This window comes from Molossus molossus, unplaced genomic scaffold (genome assembly GCF_014108415.1).
Source record: "Molossus molossus isolate mMolMol1 unplaced genomic scaffold, mMolMol1.p scaffold_m16_p_1, whole genome shotgun sequence".
In the NCBI taxonomy this organism is placed as follows: domain Eukaryota; kingdom Metazoa; phylum Chordata; class Mammalia; order Chiroptera; family Molossidae; genus Molossus; species Molossus molossus.
In genome coordinates, this window is record NW_023425344.1 from 135,564,632 (window position 1) to 135,591,294 (window position 26,663).

At 41.1% G+C, this 26,663-nt stretch overlaps 1 protein-coding gene across 1 annotated transcript; it reads left to right on the forward strand.

Moving 5' to 3' along the window:
- Positions 1-691: 691 nt before the first annotated feature.
- LOC118640485 (cyclin-Y-like protein 1) lies at positions 692-25,613 on the forward strand. Its single transcript, XM_036277372.1, has 7 exons — positions 692-730; positions 1,895-2,061; positions 5,591-5,753; positions 18,104-18,160; positions 19,058-19,088; positions 22,733-22,810; positions 25,312-25,613. Exons 1-7 carry the CDS (start codon positions 692-694, stop codon positions 25,341-25,343), a joined length of 567 nt encoding a protein of 188 aa, XP_036133265.1. The 3' UTR covers positions 25,344-25,613.
- Positions 25,614-26,663: the final 1,050 nt, after the last annotated feature.

A 26,663-nucleotide genomic window follows, 5' to 3' on the forward strand; every position in this document is an offset into this window, starting at 1 on the left:
TGGTGGATATTGAGGAGGGTTGTGAAGTGCTCTTGATTATGGAGGCTGTCCTGGCTGTTTGGGGAGAATGGACTGTAGCTGGGAGTCCAAGTGGAGGCCGAGAAGTCAGTAGGCAATAGCAGTGATCCAGGTGAGAAGTGACAAAATAGAAAGCAGCCTGATGACCAGTGATAGGTGGAGATAACAAGAATCACTAACAGATTGGAGCAGGCTTACTGAATTAGAATTAGTGAAAGTTTACACCAATCCCCAAAACTCAGTGCAGCTAGGCAAATGGCAGTGCCCTTTATGGCATTAGGGAGTGCTTGGGGAGGGGGAGTTGGGACGAAGAGCTCTGGTGTGTATATGTGAAGGCACCGATGGTCTCAGCAATAGTTTAGTAGAGTGATAGCGGCAGGGGGCAGACAGAGTGGGTTAAGGAGACAGTGGGAGATGAGAAGGAGCCTCAGGGCATTTACTGTGAGCAAAATAAGGGGAAGCATTCTTGGGGTAGGGGAGTGGCAGGGAACAGTGTCAACACATTGAGGAAAATCTCTGGCAGACAGGGAAGATTCTTCAAAAAGGGAGAAATGTGGGAGGTGTTCTTCAGAAATGGGATGGGATCGATGTCACTGAGAGAGGAGTCAGCTTCAGTGAGAAGGAAAGTCTCAGGTCCACTGACACAGGAGGGCAAGTGCGTGAATGAGTGAGGATGGCACATACCAAGTCTGCCAGTAAAGGTGTCAGGAAGGTGAGAGATTGCCAGTGTTGTATAAGTGCCTCTAACTAGCCCCATGAAGTACAAAGTTGGACCTTGTAAGCAGGTTCATTATTAGGATATCTGCAAGCGCTGAGTTTGGGGGATTTGTGTAAACTTTCACTAAGAACATATAATGTTCAATAACCATTTGGTTTTAAAAATACAGTTGGGTTTGAAGAACATTGGCAAATCTGAGCTGTTAATCTGATAACCTCAGACAATTAACATACTCTTTAAAATGGGACTTTGTTGGCAAATGGCATACATGCTCTTCTGCAAAGCACCCTTCGAGATAACAACAAATCACCACTTGCCTTTGTAACCTTTACTTAGCTGTTAAGTTTGCCCAGTTCTTTGTAGAATAGACATGTGATACACGGGAAAGAAATCATGAACCCTCACAAGCTCCTGGCAGGTGTAGAGGACCAGGGATGCAGAGATGGCAGCTCTGTTACCATCTGAAACCACCAGCACTGACTAAGCTTCAGACTGTGTAAGACAGAGATAAATTTCATAAAGTGATCCTGGGGATGTCAAGATGAGGGATATAAAAAGGACTCTCCTTTGTGTGCATGTGTGTCTCTTACAAAGGCACTAAGTCCAGGAATACTTGACAGTCAAGACCTGCATCAAGCACAGCCCTTTGTACTGCCTGTCCTGCTGCAGCGCACAGCAGCCACTGGGGGGCCCTCTTGACAACCTGTTTTATCTACTGCTTGTGCTGCATAGGACTAGTTACTGTGTCAAGAAGGTATTTGTGTGCTCAGTATTATCAGGGATTTACATATTCAGGAATTATGTAAAATCACTGTATAACTACTGGCCAGGTATGAAATAGTGCATGTGGTAGGAACTCAGGTATCCTGCGCTTTGCAAGTGGAAAGGTAATGACATTTCTTCAGAGGGTCCTTTGCTATGATGTCCATTCATTCCTGTGACCAAAAATTGGGCTGGAAAGTCACATGGGCAACATAGGCAACAAAGTATCTGATTTGCAACAGTGACTTTGCCTCTGGCTTTGGCTGGCCAAGCAGTCTCTGTAGAACCTAAGAATAGGAGTCAAGTCACAAACAGGTGAAATCTGTCCTTCCTAACAGTTCTTATCACAGCACTTAAACTGAACTGAAATCAAAGACCCGTGTTTTACTTTTGCAGGTTTACTTAGAAAGACTTGTGATTTACGCCAAAATAGACATTGGCCCCACGAACTGGAAACGAGTTGTCTTGGGGGCCATTCTTCTTGCCTCCAAGTATTTGCACGAACTGATTGTACGGAATGTGTTCTTCTGCAGAGTCATGAAGAACATTACCCTTAAGGACCTGTGAGTTTGGAAGGCTTTGGTGAACTTGCTAACATTTTCCAATAGCTGATTTGCTCCCATAAAGATTACATATTAAGAAAAATTTTTAAAGGGTACATTGTGTGGAGTACTGAACTAGGCATAAAATTACATACATTTTTCTGTCCGCATTTTTTATAACAATTAATATTCCTTCTCATTACTTAGTACATCTTCATGTGTTATTGTTGTAATAACCAGTGTGATCATTTTAAATGTATTTCTCTGGTAGTTATTGGCAGGAGTTGTACAAGCTTAGACCCGAGAATCATAGTACTGCAAATATCTTCATGGCTTTCTTAAAGCCATCTACTAGTTCCAGTCCTTTTTTATTCCTCTTTTTCATTATTTATTTATTTATGTATTTTTATTTTTATTATTTATTTATTTATTTTTTATCCTCATCTGAGGAAATTTTCCATCTATTTTTAGACAGAGTGGGAGGGGAGAGAGAGAAAGAAACAATGATGTGAGGGAGACACATCGACTGGTTGCCTCCCCTGCATGACCCCAACTGGGGCTGGGGACTGAACTGTGACCAAGGTATGTGCTCTTGACCGGAATCAAACCCATGACTCTTCAGTCTGTGGGCCAACGCTCTAACCGCTGAGCAAAACCAGCCAGGGCTATTTTTATTTATTTTACTTATTCATTTATTTTAATCCTCACCCAAGGATATTTTTCCATTTATCTTCAGATAGAGTGAGAGGGAGGAAGAGAGAGAGAGAAACATGGATGTGAGAGGGACACATCGACTACTTGCCTCTTGCACAACCCCAACCAGGGTTGGGGATGAACTGCAACCCAGGTACGTGCCTTTGACCAGAATTGAACCCGTGACTCATTGGTCCATGGGCCCACAGTCTACCGCTGAGCCAAACTGGCCAGGGCTGTAGTATAATTTTCTATCTTTGTAGTGTCATTATTTAGTTTTGGAATTAGGATATTCCTGGCCTCTTAAAATAAGCTTGGGAGTCTTCTATCTTCTCAAATATTTTGCAGTAGATTGAGATGGACTGGTGTCAGTACTTCTTGGAATGTTTGGTAAAATTTACCTGTGACATCATTTCCAGGACCTTTGTTTAAAAATGTTTTTTTATAACTTTGATTTTGTTGGTTGTAATTAGTCTGTTCAGATTTTGTTACTTTTTTTTTAATCCTCACCCGAGGACATAGTTTTTGCATTTCTTCAGATAGAGTGGGAGGAGAGAGGGGGGAAGAGAGAGAGAGAGAAACATCAATGTGAGAGAGACACATTGATTGCTTTCCACCCACACGATGCTAACCAGGGCCAGGGACAAACTGCAACCGAGGTACATGCCCTTCACGGGAACTGAACCCAGGACTCTCTGGTCTGCGGGCCAATGCTCTAGCCACTGAGCCAAACCACCAGGGCTCTGATTTTTAATCCAGTTTAGAAAGATTGTATGTTTCTATGAATTTGTCTGTTTCTTCCAGACTGTCTAATTTGTTGGAATATTATTCATATATTTTCTTATATCCTTTCTATTTCTGTGGTGTGAATTGTTCCTACTGCTCTTTCATTTCTGCTTTTAATATATTTGAGTCCTCTCTTTCTTGATGAGTCTGGTTTAAGGCTTATCCATTGTGTTTATTTATCCAAAGAATCAGATCTTAGTTCATTGATCTTTTGTATTATTTCATTTTCTTTGTTTCTGCTTAGGTCTTTATTATTTCATTTTTTCTATTCGCTTTGGGCATTGTTCATTGTTCTTTTTCTCATTCCTTTATTTTATTTATTAATTTTATCCTCACCTGAGGTCATTTCTGCATTTATCTTCAGATAGAGGGGAGGGAGAGAGGGGAGAAGAAAGAGATTAAAACATCAAAGCGAGAGAGACACATTAACTATTTGCCACCCACATGGCCCAACTGGGGCCAAGGACAAACTACAACTGAGGTATGCACTTCTAGCAGGAACCAAACCTGGGACTCTCCAGTCTGCGGGCCAATGCTCCAACCACTGAGCCAAACTGGCCAGGGCCTTTTTCTCATTCCCTTAAGATAAGTTGAAGTCATGTGGGTGGCAACAACTTGATGTGTCCCTCTCACATCCATGTTTTTCTCTCTCACTTCTTCCTTCACTCCCTCCTGCTCTATCTGAAGATAAATGAAAGATTTCTTTGGGTGAGAATAAAAAAATAATAATCATTGTCTGATTTATATTTCTATAGACTTACAGCCATAGGAACAGAACATTCATTTTGGATGTCGGTTCAGTTAGGTTTGAAGTGTAACAAGTGAGAAAACCTCATCTCTGCTCATATTCTGACTGCTCTCCATAGAGGAGAACAGCAAGCTTTTGTCGACCTGTCCAATGGATAAAACATTAAAGCGTTAATACTGAGAAAACAAATACATTAGAAAATAAGCCTCTCTCATGTATGTTCAGGCATTTCATATTTTATTAATTACCTCTAGCAAGGGATGACTGGAAGTAGTGCAATTTACTCCAATTTTATATTATTTAAGAACTTGGCAAGTGACAGGAGTATGGTCACGTAGCAAAGGACTGCTCCCCAATTTCCTTTCCCACTTTATTGAACTCACCCCATGTGAAATGTTCCCTTCTGTTCTGCCAAGGTCAGGGGTGCAGAGCATCACAGGGCTGCAGTCCCAGCGGGGAGAGCACTGTCTGAGGATGTCCAGTGCTCAGTCAGAGGTCATATGGTAAAGTGGTTTAGTCCACCGAGACAGTGATCTGTAGTCTTTCTGCCTTCCACAGTTTAAATATGCATCCAGCTCTGTCATGGTGACGGTTTCTCACCCCAGTAAGATTAAGGTGAACAGAGCCCTGGCCGGTTTGGCTCAGTGGTTAAAGTGTTGGCCTGCGGTCTAGAGATTAAGGTGAACAGAATCGTGCACTGTGCTGTTTGACATTAGTCCCCTGCACTGCGGGACGAGGGGGGGTTTCCCTTATCGAACCTGGCACACTTATTTATTTATTAGAGATGAATCCTTGTTACCTCAGGATTTTTATCTCAGAGATAACAGTGGTGGCTCTCAGTGGATCCACTTGTTGCCGTGGTGATGTGCCCACTCCTTTTGTTGGCACATACCTACTTCTGTAAGCCCCTTTTCTGTTATGGTGAAAATGTCTGCGAGTTCTTCAGAGCTAAGAAGCAGCACATCATTACTTTCATCTGAGCCTTGCCTTGGGGTCTTGTGAGTGAGCGGGGAGCATGATCTGCAGCTGCACCAATGGGACTCTGAAGAATGAGCCCCAGTCAGCAGCACGAGTGCACGGGAGATGTGACTCCCCCTACCCCCTCCTTGTGGTCCCCAAAGCAAAGGGCTGGGATGCAGAAAGGACCACATTAGCTGTCTCTGTTTGTCTGTTTAAAGGTTAGGGTATTAGTACAGCTGGGTAGCTTTTATTTGTTTCAAAACAAATCTTAGAGCCTTCCTAGTAGCTTAGAATGAGAATATGAAGATTGCCAAGTCAACTAAAATTGTCCTGTGCTGGTTTTCTCTTTTTCATCTTCCCCAGGAATGAGTTGGAAAAGCAATATATATATCTACTCCAGTTTAATCTTTATGTCTCTGCCAGTGTCTATGCCAAATACTATTTTGACCTTCGGACCTTAGCAGGTGACCACGGACTGCCTATTGTATTTGCTCCTCTTCGAAAAGAAAGAGCACAGAAGCTGGAGGTGAGGCTGTGGGATCACAAAGTGGGCTTTTCTGCCAGACACCGAAACCACATCTGTGGCTCAGTCATGTTATGTAGTGATTAGGGAAATGCAAAGCTCTTTAACACATTGAAGAAAGCTTATTAACTCTCTCCATCGTATTTCTGGTATCTTTTATGGTTTATATAAGAACCCCACATGTTGTGACCATGATTCAGAATATTTTAATTAAAATTTAATCTTTGATGGTTTTTTTAACTCTGTTTTTTTTTCCTAACCATAGATGAATGATTTCTTACAAATGTATCACTAATGATATCTACAAACATAATCTACTTACTTTTCCTAACCCAGTTTGTAAATTCATGTCTTTTCTGTATATATCACAGTTCAGTCCCCTAAGTTTATTAGACAAAGCTCACCTGAGAGACCTATACTTAGATTGTGTGATACGTGTTCCAAATACCTGGTGTAGAAAGTACATGTTTTTAATGAAAATTGTCATGGAACAAAGTAATATTTATGGCTTCTGACTTTTGGTGAGTGTACAACAAAATTATTCACAACTGAAATGGACATTTTTAAAATGGACACTTTCTGTGGTACTTTGATGGTACTTTAGAATAAGATGTGTTTGTACCTTAATTAACATGCAAGTGAAATAGTACCTCATGGTGGGTGCTTCCATCATTAGACCTTTCCTACCATTCAATAAAGTCTAACACATGCCTGCCTCCTTAAAATGTGTGTAGTGTATGTAATAACTAATAAACATTGGATGGAATTTCAATAGCTGAGTAAACACTGATTCTGCCCAAGTGCATGTTTATTATATTTAAGGAACCAAGTGTACAGGCAACAGAGGATGTTGTTGTTAGGGGCCTGTCATGCCTTTGAAACTGTTGACAAAACCCAAACTTCAAAAAATTCTGAGTTCCCCTTTGCTCTGGCAATCTGATCATAGTCCCTGAAAGAGTTACCTTAGTCATTCAGCATGAAGTAGAATCCCAAGGCCCTAGTAGTGTAGCCCACAGCTCTCCCAAGGGGCAGTACCTATGCTCTATGTCCAGAGGTGGGGCCAGGGCTTCTCAGTGATGCTGTCTGTGTTAAGGCTGGAAGTCTCTCATTTATAACATACACATGCTCTATTTGATTTCTTCTCCTAGGCCATTTCCAGATATTGCAAAAACCCAAACCTGTGCAGGGTGGCCATAAAAAAAATTTAGCAGCTGTGATAATTTTACTGATATGCAGCATGCCAATGCCATCTTATCTTAAAGGAGAAATGTGCCACAATGAGACTCATCTATGACTGGAGAAATATCACCGCTCCTGCTCAAAACCCAGCTAAGTTATTTCCTTTTAAGGGAGAAATCAGGGGTATTAGCATGATTAGCTTCTCGTCAACAAAAGCAAGGACTGTTGAAATATAATTTTATCTATTCCAGCAAGTTTAATAGTTCCTCTTAAAAAAGAAATGAAAGTTGTTAAACATCATGAGGAACTTTTCTAGCCTAAGCTTAATTCATAAGCCTTGGTTTTTCATTTCCCTTTTGATTATTTTAATTACTAGAGGGAATTACATGTGTTTATTTTTGCTTTTATTTTTGGATAAAAAGAAAAGGTATTTCTTAAACTTTTAAAAAAGTTCTAGTTAACTTCCTACCTGACATTCTGTTTTGAGCTTTGGTACTCTCATTTAGAAAGTTTAAGTTACCTATTCCTATATACTGTAGTTTCAGATGCTTTAATGTTTACCTCAATACTGGGGAAAAATGGTTTTTTTTTTGATGTTAGAAAATTTCTTAAATACTTTTTATTGCTTCCTAGAGCAAAAGGGGTACTTTTTTTTCATTATGCATTGTTTCCTTTTCTCCTGAACTTTTTGGACAGTGTTACTGTATATGAATTATTTAAAGTAATTTTAACCCTGGCCGGTTTGGCTCAGCATTACTGCATCAGTCTATGGAACAAAGGGCCCCAGGTTCAATTTCTGTCAGGGTCACCTACCTTTGTTTCAGTTCAATCCCCAGCCCTGGTTGGGGTCATGCAAGAGGCAAGCAATGGATGTGTCTCTCTCACATCAATATTTCTCTCTCTCTCTTTTTTCTTCCACTCTATATAAAAATGGAAAAATATCCTAGAGTGAGTATTAAAAATAATAATTAAAAAAATAAAATAATTTTAATTATGAATTTTAATTACAGTTTTTCAGACATTGAAGATTTCTTTTTTTTAATTGATGTTATAAAAAGAAAGAGAGAGAAAGAGGGAAACATCTATCGGTTATGTTTCATCTCCCATAGGGGCCCTGAGACCTTGTATCAAAACTAAAACCTGGGTATGTGCCTTCACTGGGAACAGAACCCATGACCCTTGTGTGTATTGGGAGATGCTCCAAGCAACTAAGCCACCCAGCCAGAGAGAAGATTTCTATTTTAAAAAATTAAATAATGACTATTCTCGTTATAAAAATCTTATATTCTCTGAAAAGTCTTTGAAAATTTTTATGTAGTTGGCCTAAGAACTTCCAGAATATGACCTGGTAAAATGGAGATTTCTGGTGGTGCACAAGCTACATAAAAAGACTTGCTGTTCTGTTTTTCTTTTCAGGAATTATCTTGCTAGCAGGTGGATTTTGGTAGTTGGTAGGTCCGAGTTCTTATATAGAATAAGTGACTTATTCTACCTATAATGCATTCCATTAACTCTCATGTCTAGAAATTGTTTTTAAAGAAATAAGACAACTGAATTCTAGAAAGTAAATTTGGATTGACTGTGATATACACCTTGCTTTTCCTATAGGACCATTTATGACACACCGTTGCCTCCTTGAACTAAAATGTGTCTGTGTTGTCAGTGTTTTCTCTGTTACCTCTGCAGTTACAGTGGCACATCCTGATAGCACTTTCCCAAGGAAGCATTTTAAAATTTAAACAGTTCAATGGTGTTTATTTTTCAGGTTTTTTAGGCATAACCTTTCAAATAAATTACATTTTTAGAGTTGATAATACAGATGAAGGAAATGCGTAGAAAATATTCACAAGGATGATAGTCAAAAATGTCATTAAGATTGGTTTGAAATATTTTCCCGGTTTCACTGGGTTGCATGTAAGCATGTTTAATAGTTTCATTAAGGTTACCAAAATTTAGGCTGGGATAGTTGAACTAACTAAAATTTGTTTTTGTTTTTGGTTTTTGTTTAAAATTTTTTTTTCTTTATTGATTTTAGAGAGAGAGGAAGGGAGAGGGAGAAACAGACAGAATCATCAAGAGAGACATCAATTAGCTGCCTCCTGTATGCCCTCCCACTGGGGATTTGGCCCACAACCTGTGCAGGTACCCTGACCAGCAATTGAACTGGCGACCTCTTGGTGCATGGGTCAGTGCTTAACCACTGAGCCACACTGGCCAGGCAGTCTGCTGTTTACTGCTGTGTGCACTTGAGAGGATTCTTCTCTGTGCCTCAGTTTCCTCTCCTGTGAAAGGAGCACTAACAGGGTTGTTATGAGGACTAAGTGAGGTCGGACCTGTAGAGCATTTGGAAAGGGGCCTGGCACTTAGAAAAGTGCTAAACAAACATTGCCCTTGATTTAAATGCTTTCTTTGATTTACTTTAATTTTTTAAACTTTATACTTGTATGGATTAATAAACATAAACTAAATAAGTTACTGAAAACTTCTCAACAGTTCTATGAATTAATGAGGAAACAAACCTGTTGTTGAACCCATGTGGTTTCAGAGTCTCTGCCTTTGTATTCACATTTGCCTAATGATTAAGCAGTAAATCTAAAGATTTTTATATTACACAGAGGAAGGTTAAGTATAATGATTTTACCTGGACGTATGAATTGAAAGATTATTTAAAAGTGCAGGACATACTATAATGTGTGAAGTACTATGATTGCCAATCATTTCTCATATTTTATAAACTATCCTGGCATGAGTGAACTGAAAAGAAGTGTTTATTATTTAATCACCCTGCTATACTCTCAGTATTAGGTCCACTTAGTTATAATTGGGGTAACTAGATGTTAAAATATAAGTTTATAGTATAGTAAAGTTGAAAATAAACAGGATTTTAAGGGAGAAGGAAAGAGGAAAGTTTTTTATTGCTTGAAAGTGTTTTCCGCCTGCTGTGTGTATCTGGTGTCATTTATTTGCCCTGTGTGGTGCTGAAAAGTGTCTTTCATGTACAGCTGCCTTGGCTGCCGAAGAGCTTGGCTTTGAGCAATTTCATGCATTAATTCAGTAAGTGATATAGGAACATGTAAAATACTTCCATTGTGGACAGATTGCCATTTTAAATCTGTTCATACTGGGAAAAGGTACTTAGATTTATATGCCTGAGAATTAATTTATTTTCAAATTAAAAAAAAATAATTTGTAAATGTGTACTTAAATTATTCAAATTTCCCAATTAACTATCAAAATACTTTGTGTCACATTAAAAGCTTTTTCATCATTACAGTGAAAAATAATATTAGCTTAATGTTTCCCTGTCCTAAGTGAGTATAAGGGTTTCTAGTAGAATAAATATTTGAATTATTATTTGTTTGTCAAAATATGCTTTCTATTATTTTCATTAAAGGGCCATGTTTCCATTAGAGCACGTAAACTGTTTATTTCAAAATAAATGGTAAGAATAGCTATGGTAATAGAATTTTAGGTAGTATTTGATTTGGAATAGAAATTTCTTTTAAAAGGAATCATAAATGTATAACTTACCCTTGGTTTTCAGATATTTGTTAAATAATTTTCAGGCTTTACATAGTCACATTTTGTTTGTTTGTTTTTTCTGTTAATTTCAACCAAAAATATTTTTCTACTGCTTTTTTACATACAGTGGAAGGAAAGGAGAGAGAGATCAATTGACTGCTTCCTGCAGGACCCTGAACAGTGCTGGGGTGGAACATGCAACCCAGGTATGTGCCCTCGACAGGGGATTGAACTTGCATCTCTTCAGTGTGAGGATGATGCTCTAACCACTGACCCACACCAGCCAGGGCTGGGAGTCTTTTTTTCCTGGGTAAATCTAGCTAAAGGTTTCTTTGTTACCATTATTATTATTATTATTATTATTATTATTAATTTCCTCACCTGAGGATATTTTTCCACTTATTTTCAGATAGGGAGGGAGGAAGGAAGGGAAAGAGAGAGAGAGAGGGAGAGGGAGAGAGTGAAACATTGATGTGAGAGACACACGTTCATTGGTTGTCTTCCATACAACACCTACCAGGGCCAGGGACTGAACCCCAACCGAGGTACATGCCCTTGAGCAGAATTGAACCTGCTACTCTTTGGCCAGTGGGCTGATGCTCTAACTGCTGAGCCAAACTGGCCAGGGCTTGTTACATTTTTTTTAAAGAACAGGTTTTCATTTCATTGCTTTTTCTATTATCTATTTTCTCCTTGCATTTATTTCTGTCCTGAAATGTGTTTTTTTCTTCCTTCTACTAATTTGGGGATTTATTTGTTCTTGTTCTAGTTCCTTGACATAAATAATCTAATTATGCAGCTCTAATAGAGATTTTAAATTTGACTATATATTCACTTGACTAGTGAATTTTGTACTCTTATATGTTTCATGTTACTAATTAGTGTCCTGTTTTTCAGCTTATAGAATCCTCTCCAGTATTTCCTATAGTGCAGGTCTATTTTTATAAATATTGTTGGATTTTGTTTGTTTTGAAAGTCCGTATGCCACCTTTATTACTGAATGATAAGTTACCTGGGTAAAGACTTATTGGTTGACAGTATTTTTTATTTTGAACACTTTGATTATATGTATTTCTATCTCTTCAGGCCTGTAAGGTTCCTGAGAAATCTTCTTGCAGCCTTATCAAGATTTTTCTTGTATGTGATAATATTTTTCTCCTTCTGCTTATAAAATTCTCCATTTATCTTTGATTTAAATATATATGTTTTTGTTGATTTTTCAGGGAGAGAGAGAAATAGAAACATCTGAGTGAGAGAGAAACATCGATTGGCTGCCTCCCCGGGGATCAAGCTCATAACCTGGGCATGTACCCTGCCTGGGAATCAAACCAGGACCTCTCAGTCCAGGGGATGATGCTCATTCCATTAAACCACACCAGCCAGGCAGTTTGTCTTCATTTTTTAATAGTTTGATAATAATATGTCTTGGTGAAGATCTCTTCAGGTTGAATCTCTTTTGGGGATCTTTGAGTTTTCTGTACCTGTACATCCACCTCTCTCTCCACATTTGGGAAGTTTCAACCATTATTGCTTTAAGTAAATTTTGTGTTCCTTTTTCCCTTTCTTTTCCTTCCAAGACTCCATAACACAAAAACGTTTATTCTCTGTGGAGCCCACAAGTCACATACTTTGCACTTAGATTGCAGTCACCTTGTATAGCTTTTTTGGACTGGCTTCAGTGGCAAAACGCTAAATCTGGAGGTAGCTGCAAAGGTGCCAGCTGGGTGGCATGCAGCATCTGGTCTTGAGATGGCACAGTGCTATAGTCTTTGTGAAACTCCATTGGCTGAGTATGACGTTGGCTACACTGCAGGGTCTTCTGTCAGTGAATACGTCCTTGGTTCTGTGTGTAGCAGAGGCAGGTAGGGCTCTTGGGATCCTGAAAAGTGAAAGCTGCTGAGGCCTCTCTGTTCTCCCCTTTGCTCATGGGAGGATGTTCTAGCAGAGGAAATCCTTGGCTCCTGGCTTGGCACTCTGCCACAGAGCAGTATCAGAAGTAGAATGAGGTACATAGGGAACTACCACATTGCCTGAGTCCTGGGGCACAGGTGCACTTGCTGTGGCTTTGGTACTGATGTCTGGTGGTGCGTGTATGTGCAGATCTCCCATGGAACTTAGACTTGAGTCTCAGAGCCTCATGTAGTGACTCTGGCCAGCATGCAGGGATGCAGCAGTGGCACAGGTTTTGAGATGACAAGGTGCAGTGGTAGACTGGGGCCCAGGAGCAGGGTGCTGCAGCAGCACAGCCTGGGGATGGTGGTCAGAGTCTCATTTGTGGCTCCAGAGGGGCAGCCACAGGTCAGCAGCAGCATGACTCCAGTTGTAGTCTGTAATAGTGGGACAAAGCCAAGATCTGGGGCCCTATGTGCAGCACAGAGCAGTGGCAGCTCTCACACACACATGGTGAGGTGCTGTGGTGCCTCATCCTGGAGATCAGGGTGCATCAGTGACTGGGGCCCATGAAACCAGGTGTCACTGCAGTGACAGCTCCAGCCTATGGGAGGAGATGAGGTGGGGAGGGAGAGGGGAGTGCTCTGGGCAGCTCCATCATCTGGGATCAGCATTGGTGAGGACTATGGAGACTTCTTAGCCAAGTCTGTCTCCTGTGCAGCAGAATACGTCTTGCTGGGGATCTTTTTTCCCCTTGTGGTAAACTTCCTGTGAGGGGACCTTTTGGGGTGTCAATGGACTCTTTACTGGAGATGGGGTGACACAGGTAATGTGCTTCCCATACTTCTTTATGCAGCCTTCCTTGATTTTTTTTTAACTCTACTGAGTTTTTTGCTACTTCTTTGTAGTCCTCTTAACTGGTTTTCTTCAGCTTGTAGTTGTTTGTTTATTGTTTTGTTTCAGTGGGAGATAAGCCCTGGGGCCTCCTAGCCCTCCATGTTGCTGAGGTCACCCCAGAATATTTTGGTAAAATTGATTGTGCTGAGAGGTTATGAAAGAATAATGTAAATCATCTTTATGATTCTCTTTTGAGCCTGAGCTTAGCTATTCTACCTACTTACAAAGACACTTTTGAAAAGTACACACACACACACACACACACACACACATTACCATAATGTCCATTGTTAGCTAGGTTGCTTGAATGCCTTTGCATTTGTGTACTTGCCTAATTATAATATAACTAAAGTATAATAGCTACATCACTGACTTTTGAAGTATAATTTTAAAACCTCATCATACCTTAAATTTCATTGTAAATTACCATGTAGAAATTTAAGTTGTTGGATCAGTGAAGTTCTTATATACTCTTTTTGGACACAATTATCTTTATAAATACACTTTTGTTTTTATTGTGACACTTTTTACTCTTGCAGATCTCTTCTTTTCTTGTCTGAAAATTTGAGTCACACAACTTCTAGGAATAGTCATGTGCCACTTAACAGTGGGGATGCATCTTGAAAACTGCATCATTAGGATATTTTTATTTTGTCCTTGGTCAGGCATCACAGAGTGCACTTATGCAGCCTGAGCCAGGATAGCCTACTACGACAGTTGTATATGCTGTAATTTTATTTTATTCATTTACTTAAACTTTTTTATATGACTGGCAGTGCTGTAGTTTTGTTTATACAGCATCACCACAAACATGAGCAACATGTAGTTTTATGATGTTAGGAATAGGAATTTTTCAGCTCCTTTAAAATCTTATGGGAGCACCATCTTATATGCTGTCTGTGTCTTTATGGCACATGCCAGTATGTCTTTTCTCTTACAACTTAGTAGCAATAGAAATTTAGGTTACCTAATTTTAGGTTTATAAATCTATTTTCTTATATATCAAATGACAGTCACTATACTGGCTGCCAGCACTCACTGGACTCAGTCTGAGTAGCGAGAACTTGTCCTGGGCATCCACAAAACACGGGCAGTGTTTGAACCAGGGCTCAGCACTGCTGTGGAGGGGGTGGGGGGCACACTCACAGCTCAGCCTGTCCCTGCTGACTCATTCCCAGGCCCCTGATGGGAGTCTGTCCCAATTTTCTTCTCCCTCCCAGGGAACAAATGCAGTGGGATTCGAAGGATCTGAAAATTTATTATTTTCTAAATAGTTCTGCTTAATCTTTACCTTTGTTTCTCACTCCTGATCTTTGCTTTCTTCAGGCTTAAATCACCCAGAATAAAATCAAGCTGAGAGTTTGTCCTGGATGGAGGCCCCAGCCTGGGGTGTGATGCCCAGAGGCCAGAAGATTTGACTGGCCTCTACCTAGAAATATCTGTCTGTTAATTCTGAGAAAACTCACATTGTGCTCCTAGGTAGCCAGGGGAGTTCCTGCCAGACCTTGGCATGACTGCGAGTCACCCAGGGCAAGATGCAGGTGTGGTCTCCGAGAGCATTTTCTGACACAGCTTCATTTTCCTGGGCCACTGGGGGTTCATACAGGGTCAGGGTTAGGCAGTGGGGCTGCTAGATTTTGAGTGCCCATGGTCCCCAGCAGGAAGGAAGTCTGGCTCACATTGGGACAGGGGTGGGCATAAAGGACAAGTGTCTGCCTGCCGAGTATTCCCAAAGTATGAGCCCTGGCTCTCCCTCCCACAGGACCTGAGCCAGAATGCCTGAAACAAGAGTTTGCCATTCAATCCCAGATTACAGAGGCTGCCCGCCACCTCGCCAGTGACCCCAGTGTCAGCAAAAAACTGAAGAAACAATGGAAACCCTCTCATCTGAATTCACTGACGAAGCTGCAGGAGCTGGAGAATGCAGTCAACAAGAACTGCATCAAGTCTGGGAAGAAACCCACCCAGAGGTCCTCGCTTATCATTGACGGTCAGTGCTGAGCCCACTCCCCATGATGGGCTGCCCCCACTGCCCTGGGGAATGGGCACCAGTCCTGTTAGTGGGCTAGAGCCCAACTCCTGGCATGACCTAAGCAAGCTACTTAACCACCCTGTGCCTTCATTTTCTACCTATCAAATGAAGCTAATAAGTTCTGAGAGCAATAAAGTGCACTCAGGTCCTTAGATGAAAGGGTTATGCCAACCAGACTATCATTTTCACTGTTTATTGCCTCCCCGGGAGAGCCTGTAGCCATGAACTAAATGCTCTCCCAGCCCTTCTGTGTGCTAAGCCCAGTTGACTGTGCCTGTCCTGCTGTCCTCAGGGCTGAGCAGCCTGTCCCAGTTTTCAGGGAAAGGTGGACATCTGGACTGCCTGCAGCCAGCACCCCATCACCTCTGTGCTCCTCTGTGTCGGGACCCAGATCTGAAGCTGAGCTGGGAGCACTGGGCTGCCCACTCTGACTGTCTGGAGCACTGAACCCGGGGAGGAGAGCTTAGGAGTTTGGGTGATTATATTTGGTAAACACTAGAAGGAAAGGCTCCCCCTCCAAGTCCAACAACTATCAAAACTATCAAGTTTCCAAATGTTAAATCATTTTTTTAAATAAGCAAATTCTTTGAAATATATGTGGAGATATAGATATAGAGAGATGGAGATAAAGATAGAGATTTAGATAGATATAGATAAAGATTGTTTCATTATGTTTTCATATTTAAAAACCTTTTTCTCTAGGAAGACAGAAAGAGGAATGGTGGCAACCAGGGCTGGGGCTGGGACAATGGGGACCTCATGTTAATGAGGACAGAGTTTCCCTTTGGGAAGATGAAGAACTTCTGCTGATGGACGGTGGTGATGGTTGCACAACAATGTGAATGTACTTACAGCCACTGAGCTGTACAGAAAAATGGTTAAAATGGTAAATTTTATGTATATTTTACCACAATTTTGTATCTATTTATCTAGAGAGATAGATGATAGATAGATGATGATAGATGATAGATAGATAGATAGATAGATAGATAAGATAGATAGATAGATAGATAGATAGATAGATAGATAGATGAATGATAGATAGAATCTGCAACCTAAAACTGTGGGCATACTGGAGCAGCAATGATATTTTAGGCTCTAAGATGCCAGAGTCTCCTAGGTGTTCTGAATCCATCAAGCAATACGAATAGTGAATTTCTGATTTAAAAAAGAAGAGAGACCATAAGAAATCTCTTTGCTGTAGTAAATGTGGAATAACTATTCCATATCACCCTGTTGTCTTTGGCCAACACTTGGTCACTTTCTCCCCTACTTCCTAGCAGAGCTGCCATCCACTGCTCTTCTCCTCTGCCCCCCTGAAGGCACTTGGGGGTCCTGGCTCCAGCATAACATCTGGGGTGGGCACAGAGCCCAGTTTGGAGGGGCACTGCAGGGAGGGGCCTTCACTGGTCGGCCACAGAAGAGCCTGGTTTTCCAGCCAGCCCAGTGATGGCTGTTCTGTCAGGAATGCCACAGAGTCTGTTTCCACATCATGTCTGTGCTAGCTGGTGACTGAACCCATCTGAGCCTTGGGTATGATTCCCAGTCAAGGCCACATACCCACCAAGAATATAACTTCTCTGTTTTGATGCCTCTTTTAAGTAATATTTTCATTACACAAGCCATTTGAATTAGAGGAGTAATTAAAATTCTTTTTAGTTTCTTAGCACAACCCCCCTCCCCCAAGAAAAAAACACTAAACTTAGTATCTGAAGACTTGAGACCTTTTACTAATGTTGCCAGGAGAGCAGAGCTATCCCAGACAAACAAGCTCCCCAGATGTGACTCAGTTTCCCCAGCTGTTAAAGGGAGAGGATCACACTGACCAGTGTGGCTCACTGGTTAGAATCGCCCTGCACACCAGAATGTCTTGGGTATGATTCCCGGTCAAGGGCACATACCTGGGTTGCAGATTCGATCCCCGACCTGGACAGGGCACAAGGAGGAGGCAACCAATCAATGTGTCTCTCTCATATCAATGTTTTTCCTCTATCACTTTCTCTTCTTCCATTTGACTCCCTCTAAAAATAAAATCCATGGAAAAAACATCCTCTGGTGAGCATTAACAAAAAAAAAGAGGGGGAGCATTACCTTACTGTCTCACTCTATGGCATGTTCTCTTGGGTAACTGAATGGGGTCTATGAAAATAAGCTTTGTAGAGACAGAAGCTATGTTTAGCAGTTTATTTCTTTACTAATGACTTTAGTAGTTTATTGAGCCTGGTCAGTGTGGCTCAGTGCATTGAGTGTGGTCCCATGGACTGAGAGGTCCCAGTTTGATTCCAGGTCAGGGCACATGCCTGGTTTGCAGACTCAATCCCCAGTAGGGGGCATGCAAGAGGCAGCCAATTCATGTATCTCTCTCACATCAATGTTTTTTTCTATCTTTTTCTCCATTCCTCTCTAAAAGAATCAACTTAAAAAGAAGTTCATTGAGAAGCCATCTGTTGCCCTGTGAGCAAAACCAGGTTCCTTACAGAAGTTTCACGTTTGTACAATAAATAGCAGTTCATTTACTTGGGTTTTGTCAAAACAGGCCTGGGGTTGGGTGGGGACAGTGCTGTGGCCTAAGCAGGCCAGGCAGCCTTTACAGTGGACGTGGAGCTACTCAGCACTGCGGTGCCTGTCACACAAGGACACAGACTGGATGGTGCTGTGTCAGGAAGAGGCGAGCTGATGCCCCCACAGGGACTGTCATCACATTTTGGTTGTTCCACAGGTTCTTTCTGATCAGGCAGAGAAGGCTATGGGATGGTGCTACACATGATTTTCACAGACAGGGCTTTGTCTAAGGGATTTGATCATCTCTGACTTCTGTTTTTTGTCTTCGCAGATGGAAATATTGGCAGTGAAGACAGTTCTCTCTCAGATGCCCTTGTTCTGGAGGATGGTAGGTTGTCCACTTCCTGCTTGGGAACAGGGGGCAAGATCACACTGGGATTAAGCTGTGTAGTCCAGGGCAGGCCAGTGTAAAGGCGAGAGCTGGGCTGACATGGCAGCGGCCTCCCTGCCCTTCTCTCCCTTCCTACATCACCGGTTTGGTTGGGAGGTGACTGGTGTGACATAAACCATGTCTGTTGGAATTTAGTGTTTCCTGTGGCTGAGAGGTGAGATCTTAGGTGGTATTCAGTGAGTCATATTTTACCTTACTAGTTCCCAAACACTTTTACCTGAACAGAGACTCTGTGCACTATGCATAGTCTCCTTTTCAGTATTCATAATTTCTGTTGGGAAAAGGCAGACAGAGGTTTGCATCACTAATCAAAGACTAAAACCTGCTAGGGGAGCCTGGATGTAGCAGGAGAAACAGCAGTGATCCCCACCCAGACCCCCAGCCACCACCTCATGTAGAAGAGAAAAGTATTCCAATTCAGAACAATCTCTGAGCATGTTCCTCTGGATTTAACCTTAAACTTGTGAGGCCAGGGCATCAATGAAATGGAAATGTATTAAGTGGCAGTTAATTTTTTGCCCCCTAGGGAAACTCAGGTGGGCAGTGAGAAGTGGCTATTCAGACGGAACACATACAAGGTCTACCTAAGTCAGAGTAATGAGGATAACTGCAAAAAAATAATTATTGCTGTGGGAAAAGCTGGTGGGTTATTCACCCAGTTGTCTTGGCCCTGCTATTAGTAATCAGAGTGTAATATTTTACTGTCACCTCTGTTACATGGTGGGAAGGAAGTGGGGCTGCAGGGGAGCAGGCTGCTGTTTTTGTTTTGGGGTTTTGTGGTTTGTTTTTTGTTTTTGCTTGAACAATAGAAATTTATTTCTGGACACTCCGGAGGTGGCAAGTCCAAGATCAAGGTGCTGGTCAGGTAGGTTTCATTCTGAGGCCTCATCTCATGGCTTGCATGTGGTGCCACCTTGCTATATGCTCACATGATCTTTATTAATTAATTAAGGTATTTACTCTGAACAATTATAATGTTTAAAATTTAATTTTTATTGTTGACATTACAGATGTCCCCCATTTTTCCTCCTTTGCCCCACTCTGCCCAGACCTAGCCCTCCCCTCCCTTGGCCCTCACCACTTTGTTCTCTGTGTCCATGCGCTAAGCACACTTGTTCTTTGGCTAATTTTTTCACCTTCTTTCACCTGTTGCTCCTCCCACCTCTCCTCTGACATCCGTCAGTCTGTTCCATGTAGCCATGTCCCTGGTTCTGTTTGTATGTCAGTTTATTTTGTTCTTTAGATTCCATATATAAGTGAGATCATATAATATTTGTCTTTCTCTGACTGGCTTATTTCACTTAGCATTACAATCTCTATGCCCATCCATGCTGTCCCAAAAGGTAAGAGTTTCTTCCTTTTTACAGCTGCATAGAATTCCATTGTGTAAACGTACAATACCTTTTTTATCTACTCATCTACTGTTGGGCACTTGGGCTGTTTCCAATCTTGGCTATTGTAAACAGCACTGCTATGAACACAGGGGTGCATGTATTATTTCTGATTGGTGTTTGAGGATTTGTAAGATATATTCCCAGAAGTGGGATCACTGTGTCATAGGGCAGTTCCATTTTTAATTTTTTGGGCAAATTCTGTATTGTGGTCCACAGTGCTTTCACCAGTCTGTATTCCCTCCATTAGTGCAGTGGGGTTCCCTTTCCCCCACATCCTCTCAAGCACTTGTTGTCTGTTGATTTTTTGACGGTAGCCATTCTGGCAAGTGTGAGGTGATACCTCATTGTACTTTTAATTTGCATCTCTCTGACGACCAGTGACTTGGAGCATTTTCACATGTCTCTTGACCATCTGTATGTCCTCTTTGAAGAAATATCTATTCAAGTCCTTTGTCCATGTATTAATTGGATTGTTTGTCTTCCTGGATTTGAGTTATATAAGTTATATTTTGGAAATTCACCCCTATCAGATATATAATTGGCAAATATGTTCTCCCATACAGTGAGATCCCTTTTCATTTTGATGATTTCTTTTACTGTGCAGAAACTTTTTAGTTTGATGTAGTCTCATTTATTTAGTTTTTCTATGTTTCCTCGGCCCTACAAGAAAAATCAGCTGAAGTATTGCTATGAGAGATGTCTGAGATTTTACTGCCTATGTCTTATTCTGGGATTTTTATAATTTTGTAACTTACATTTAAGTTTTTTGTACATTTTGGTTTTAATCTTGTGTATGGTGTAAGTTGGTGGTCTAGATTCTGTCCAACTTTCCCACCACCATTTATTAAATAGACTGTTTTTACTCCATTGTATGCTCTTGCCTCCTTTGTGAAATATTGAGTATAAATGTGTGGGTTGATTTCTGGGCTCTCTGTTCTATTCCACTGGTCTATATGTCTGTTCTTATGCCAGTTTCAGGCTGTTTTGATTACAGTGGCCTCATAGTATAGTTCGATACCTGGTGTTGTTATCTCTCCAACTTTGTTCATCTTTCTCAGGATTGCTGAGGCTATTCAGAATATTTGGTTTTATCTAAATTTTTGGAATATTTCTTCTAGATCTGTGAAATATGCCATTGGTATTTTAATTCAAATTGCTTTTTTTCCACTTTTATTCATTTTTTTAGAGAAATAGAAAGAGGGAGAGAGAGAGTGAGAGAGAGAAATATCAATGAGAGAATATCAATTGGTCACCTCCTGCATGGCCCCCACTGGGGATCAGGCCCACAATCTGGGCATGTGCCCTGACTCAGAATCAAACCAGCGAGCACCCTCTTGATACATGGGTCGATGCTCAACTACTGAGCCACACAGGCCAGGCCTGGAATATCTTTAAATCTATAGATTGCTTTGGGCAGTATGTAAATTTTAAAAAAATGTTAAGTCTTCCAATCCATGATTATGTTATATCTTTTCACTTATTTGTATCTTCCTCAATTTATTTCATCAATGTCCTATAATTTTTCAATCATATGTCTTTTACCTTCTTGGTTAAATTTATTTCTAGGTAGTTTATTTGTGTGTTGTTGCAAAAGTAAGTACAATTGTTTTCTTAGTTTCCCTTTCTTATAGTTTAATATTGATGTATAGAAATGACATTGATTTCTAGATATTGATTTTGTATGCTGTTGCTTTGCTAAAGTCACTTTATTGGATATAGTAGTTTTTGTTGGTGTCTTTAGGGTTTTTAATATACAATATAATGTCATATGTGAATAATGACAATTTTGCTTCCTCCTTTCCAATTTGCTTGTCTTTTATTTCTTTTTCTTGTCTGATTGCTGTGGCTCATCATACTTCCAGTACTATGTTGAATAAGAGGGGTGAAAGGGGAATCACCCCTTTCTGTCCTTGGGCTGACACTCTACCACTGAGTCAAACTGGCCAGGGCTGTTCTGATCTTAAGAGAAACACTGCCTCCAGTTGTTATTCAGGTTGATTGCTCCACTTTCAGCTGTAAATTGGGTTTAAAGCTGGGAGGTGTGTGTTGCTTTCACCTGCTCTGCAGCCATCTTGGAACAGGAGCTGTGTTTTGAATATCAGAGACCCAGCCCTGGTTTGGCCTCTGTGGACTCCAGTCTCTCCAAGGGAGAAAAAGAGAACAATTTCATGAGATTCCTTTGTAACAGAAGAGTTGAGGTTGTTATATATTGCCACATGTTGGGGACTTTGCATTCACCCCTGAGGGTGATGAGAACTAAACTCATGTCTTTGTGCACTTGGCCAATAGGCCCACCCTGAATTTTACATGTGGCCCTAGCATTGTGTGCCATATTGGTGGATATTTATAATGTGGATGCAGATAAGCTGAATGGACTATATACAAAGTGGCGGCATGGTAAGTTTTTGCCTCAGTCATTTTCCGTGTTCCACCTTCCTTCCCTTTTAGAGTCTTCATGGAAATTGAAATCATTTTATGTGGGTTTTGTAATAGTATTTAGTTTAATTATATGAAATGCACCTGCTGGGTTGTTTATTGACCTGCAAAAATAGGATATTCATCTGGTTTAACATAATACTAGAATAGGCATTTTCTTGGTTTTCTTTGTATCTGTAGAATTTTTTCCACCTTTAAAAAAACAAAGCCCTTGCTCTTGGCACACATTTGTCATAGGAAAACTTTATGTGGGTGTTGTCTTCAGTGATTCCCATTTCCCAGTGAGAATCAAAAATCAAAGCAAAGAACAGGCTTGCCTTTAGGGATAAGCCCTACCCTCCAACACCCCTTTACTTGGTAAAAATGGGAAGCACCTGGATCCCAAGGGTAACACCTTTATTTTTCTAAGCCACTCACTTTTTCCCAAGTTCAATGATTGCAGATCCCCCAACCTTTACCCTGGGCCCCCAAACCTAGTAGCCCCTCCCTGAAGGTAGGTGGGCCTCAGCTCCATGCACCTGCACAGCCTCCACCTACATTTTTAGCACCAGACTCCACCTGGGGTTCCCAGGGCAAACTCTTGGGCTGGGAGACAAATGGGGAAACCTGACTTCTATTCTCCATGCACTCCTAGCAGCAAACATTTGAACTCCATTGACAACTGTTTCTCTTGCACCAGGCACTGCAGCTAAGAGCACTGCTCCTGGGCATGATGAACACCAAATACTCCACACTGGCCGAGGATTGCTCATCCAAGGTGTGCCTGGGGTGAACGTGTGGCAGTAGCACAGACAGGGTGTGGGGTGGGAGGGGCATGCTGGATGCCAGAAATTGGGCAGCATGCCCAACCTTGTTGTGTGTGGTGGAGGCAGAGGTGGACCTGGCATTTACCTGCACAGCCAGAGCAGCTCACAGTTCCACGTGAAGAAATACTTACTGTACTTTCCAGACTTGTGCCAAACCTTTGGCAATGTGCAGCCTCGAGAGACTAAGAGGTCCACCGCAGTGTCAATGTGCAGTTAAAATCCTGTGCATCAAGGTTCCAGCCATTCTGCAGTTTAGAGCCAGACTCTGTCATCAATTCTAAGATTCAATGTTATTTTTAAATTTGCCATTTCCTAGTTAGTGTGGTTCAGTGGATTGGTCATAATCCCATGCACCAAGAGGTCACTGGTTCAATTCCTGGTCAGGGCACATGTCCCGGTTTCAAGCTCTACACCCACCAGGGGTGTGCAGGAGGCACTGATCGATGTTCTCTCATTGATGTTTCTATCTCTCTCTCTAAAAAAAAAAATCAATAAAAATATATTTTCAAAAAATTTACCACTAAGACAAATAAAAAGACACAATTAGAATTGCATGATGCTTTCCATTGAAAGCTGTATCCCTGTTTCATAGAAGTTAAATGTAAAATGATGAAATATGCCATATAAATGTGTTTTGATAAATATTTCTAACACTTGTGTGCTGCTCAAAGTCAGCTTTTGTCATCGTCCTCACTGTTGCCCACTTGCAATGTCTTGCACCTTTTTCTGGGTGCTATGAAATGTAGTAGCTGCTGTCACAAATAGTTCTTTCCTCCAAAAAGTGGTGGTGTGTGTATTTTGGGTGAGGTTGTTAGCACAGGACAAGAGGGTGGTAGACAGTGCTAGGGGATGGATGCAGATGGAGATGTACGGAACATAACAGATGATAGGAAGTTTAGGGAGGGCCTGAGAGTGTCTTTTTACCACTCTGTGATATAGAAAGGTTTGCATCCCCCCTCGAATTTTCTTCCTGCTCCTTTGTAGTCCATTTCTAGCACAAGCCCCAAATCCTGGAAACCTCAAATCTGCTTCTATCACTATAGTTTTAACTTAAAGAATTCATATCAATGAAATCACATAGTATGTAGTATTTTTTCTAAATATTTCATGTGCATAATGTGTTGAGACTTTTTCTTGCTGTTGCATGTCTCAGCTGTTCATTCCTTTTTATTGCACAATAGTATTCCTTTGAATGGATTTTACTGTTTGTTTACCTTTTGTTGTTTCCTTAACCCAGTGAGAACCATCGATTCTTTCACTACTAACTATGATTTTATTTGTAGGGTATGTAGGTGTGTGTTTTGTAGATGTTCTTTCCTAGGTTGCTGTCTTTTGCTGTGGGTATTGCATTTTAGCAAATGCTTTTTTGTAAGGTTACATGCTTTATCTTCTTTAGCCTATTGATATGGTGGATTGTTTTGATTGATTTTTGCAGTTTTATATTGTTGGGGTCTAGATTTTGTAGTATTCCTTAGAAATACTGTCCTTTTATCTGATAGGCAGTTAAGTTAGTTGGAATCAGTTTGATCCTTTAGGCTTGCTTTTTGCTTGATTAGGGTGAGTCAGAGCAGCCTTCAGTCTAGGATAATTTGGCCCCACTACTTGGGTGATTCCCTTTAGAAGACTCTATCCCATGCCTGGTATTTGCCCATCTTTGTGTGAGCTCTGGGTGTTGCATGGCCCACTGCTCTATGGTGGTTCTTTACTCAGCCTGGGGAGATTAGGATTCAGCCAATAGTTTGAAAGGACCCCTTGGCAGAGCCTCAAGATTTTCCCCTGAACATCTTTCTACTTTCTTGTGTTCTGTCCCAATCTCCTCAATCTCCCAGAACTGTAATCTTTTTTCCCTCAATTTAATGAGATACTAGGTAGGCTCTGTTTGGGTTTCCTGAGCTGTATCCTGAACACTGCCTCTGGGTAGTAATCCAGGGCTAGTGCTCACCTCATTTATTCATTGCCTGTTGCTTTATGTTTGAAAAATAGTTATATATTTTTCCTGGGTTTTTTGTTGTTTGTTGTTGTTTTTGTTTTTTTATTTCTTTATGGTAGGACAAAAATTCCTGTAGCAGTTACCCCTTCTAGCCAGTGGCAATAATCCATTATATTTTTTCATCATTTCATGACTGTTATTGGAAATGTATACTTCCTTGTGATCTTCAAGATCATTTTCTTTTCTTCCAAAATCCCACTCCATAAAAAGTATAAGTTAAATGTGGAATTTATACATTACTTTTGGGGAAGTTAACATTTGCACTGAAGGTCAAAAGAAATGGTAAATTTACTGATGCATTGGCATGAATCAAAGCAGTGGCACTAAACTGTAGTCATATTCTTCCTTCCTGTGCACTCCAGTAACTCACCCCTCCATTCTTTTAAATTTGTTTCTGTTAAAAGTGTTTTTTTAAATGAATTAACTAATATGTAACCATTGAAAAACAGCATATTTCTGTAGAAGTTCCAAGGACTAACTTCAAAGGAAACTGACTCCAGCAACCAGACAGTCCAGCTCCAGGAGACTTGATGACTTCCATCCATGAAAACCGGACCTCCACTTGACCAGCTTCAAGATAATCATCAGAATAGACTGTGCTGACTTACACATAGAGAACTTTCAACTCCCCTCCCCATGATTTTTTTGTTCTGCTTTCCCTCTCCCTCCTTGTAAAACCCCTGCCTGCACTGAGATGTAAAGGTGGTCTTTAGGACAGGAGTCCGCCATCTGCTCAGGCTGCTGGCATTTGAATAAACTGTCTTTTCTTCCATCAACACCTGTCTCTGGAGTATTGACTCAAAGCAGCAGGCAGCCAAATCTGAGTTCAGTATCACACTCACACATAAAATAGCCAATTTCACTTCAAAAAGTGTTTTTGCCCTGGAAAGTTTGGCTCAACTGTTACTACATTGGCCCAAAGACCAAAAAGTTGAAGGTTCAATTCCAGTCAACGGCACATACCTCAGTTGTGGTTTGGTCCCTGGCCCTGGTCAGGGTCATTTGGGAGGCAACCAGTTGATGTGTCTCTCCCACATCAATGTTTTCCTCTCTCTCTCTCTCTCTCTCTCCCTCCCTCCCTCCCTCCCACTTTATCTGAAGATAAATAAAAAAGTATCCTTTGGTGAGAATTCTTTTTTTATTCTTACCTGAGGACATTTTTCCATTTTTTTTAGATAGAGTGGGAGGGAGAGAGAAACATCAACATGAAAGGGACACATTGAGTGGCTGCTACCCACATGACCAATCAGGGCTGGGGACAAACTGCATTTGAGGTATGCACCCTTAGCAGGAACCGAACCCAGGTCTCTCTGGACTGCAGGCTGATGCTCTAACCACTGACCCAAACTGGCCAGGGTGAGAATTTTTTTTTAAAGTTCCTAATATAAAGTCAGAATGATTAATTCTAGCGTGGCGGTATGGCTCAGTGAGAGAGACACATTGATTGGTTGCCTCCCACCAGGGCCAGGGACCGATCCCGAAACTAAGGTACGTGCTCTTGACCAGAATCAAACCCGTGACTCTTTGGTACCCAGGCCAACTCTCTAACTGCTGAGCCAAGCCAGCCAGGGCTTAAGTAGGCATCTTTTTAATTCTGTGGGATCAAACTGGAAGTGTACAGAAAGCACTTGTGCTTTGTACTGACAAATGATGCTTGGCTTTAGGAAAAGTGCCCAGAGAGTGTTTGAATTGCAAGTTGAAGTAGCTTTTCTTTTCTTTTTTTTTAAATGGTACATTGCTTCTACTTGAAGAATTACCAAGAGACAAATTAGGGTCATTTAGACTTGGGTATATGGCAGATGTCTTCTTTCAAA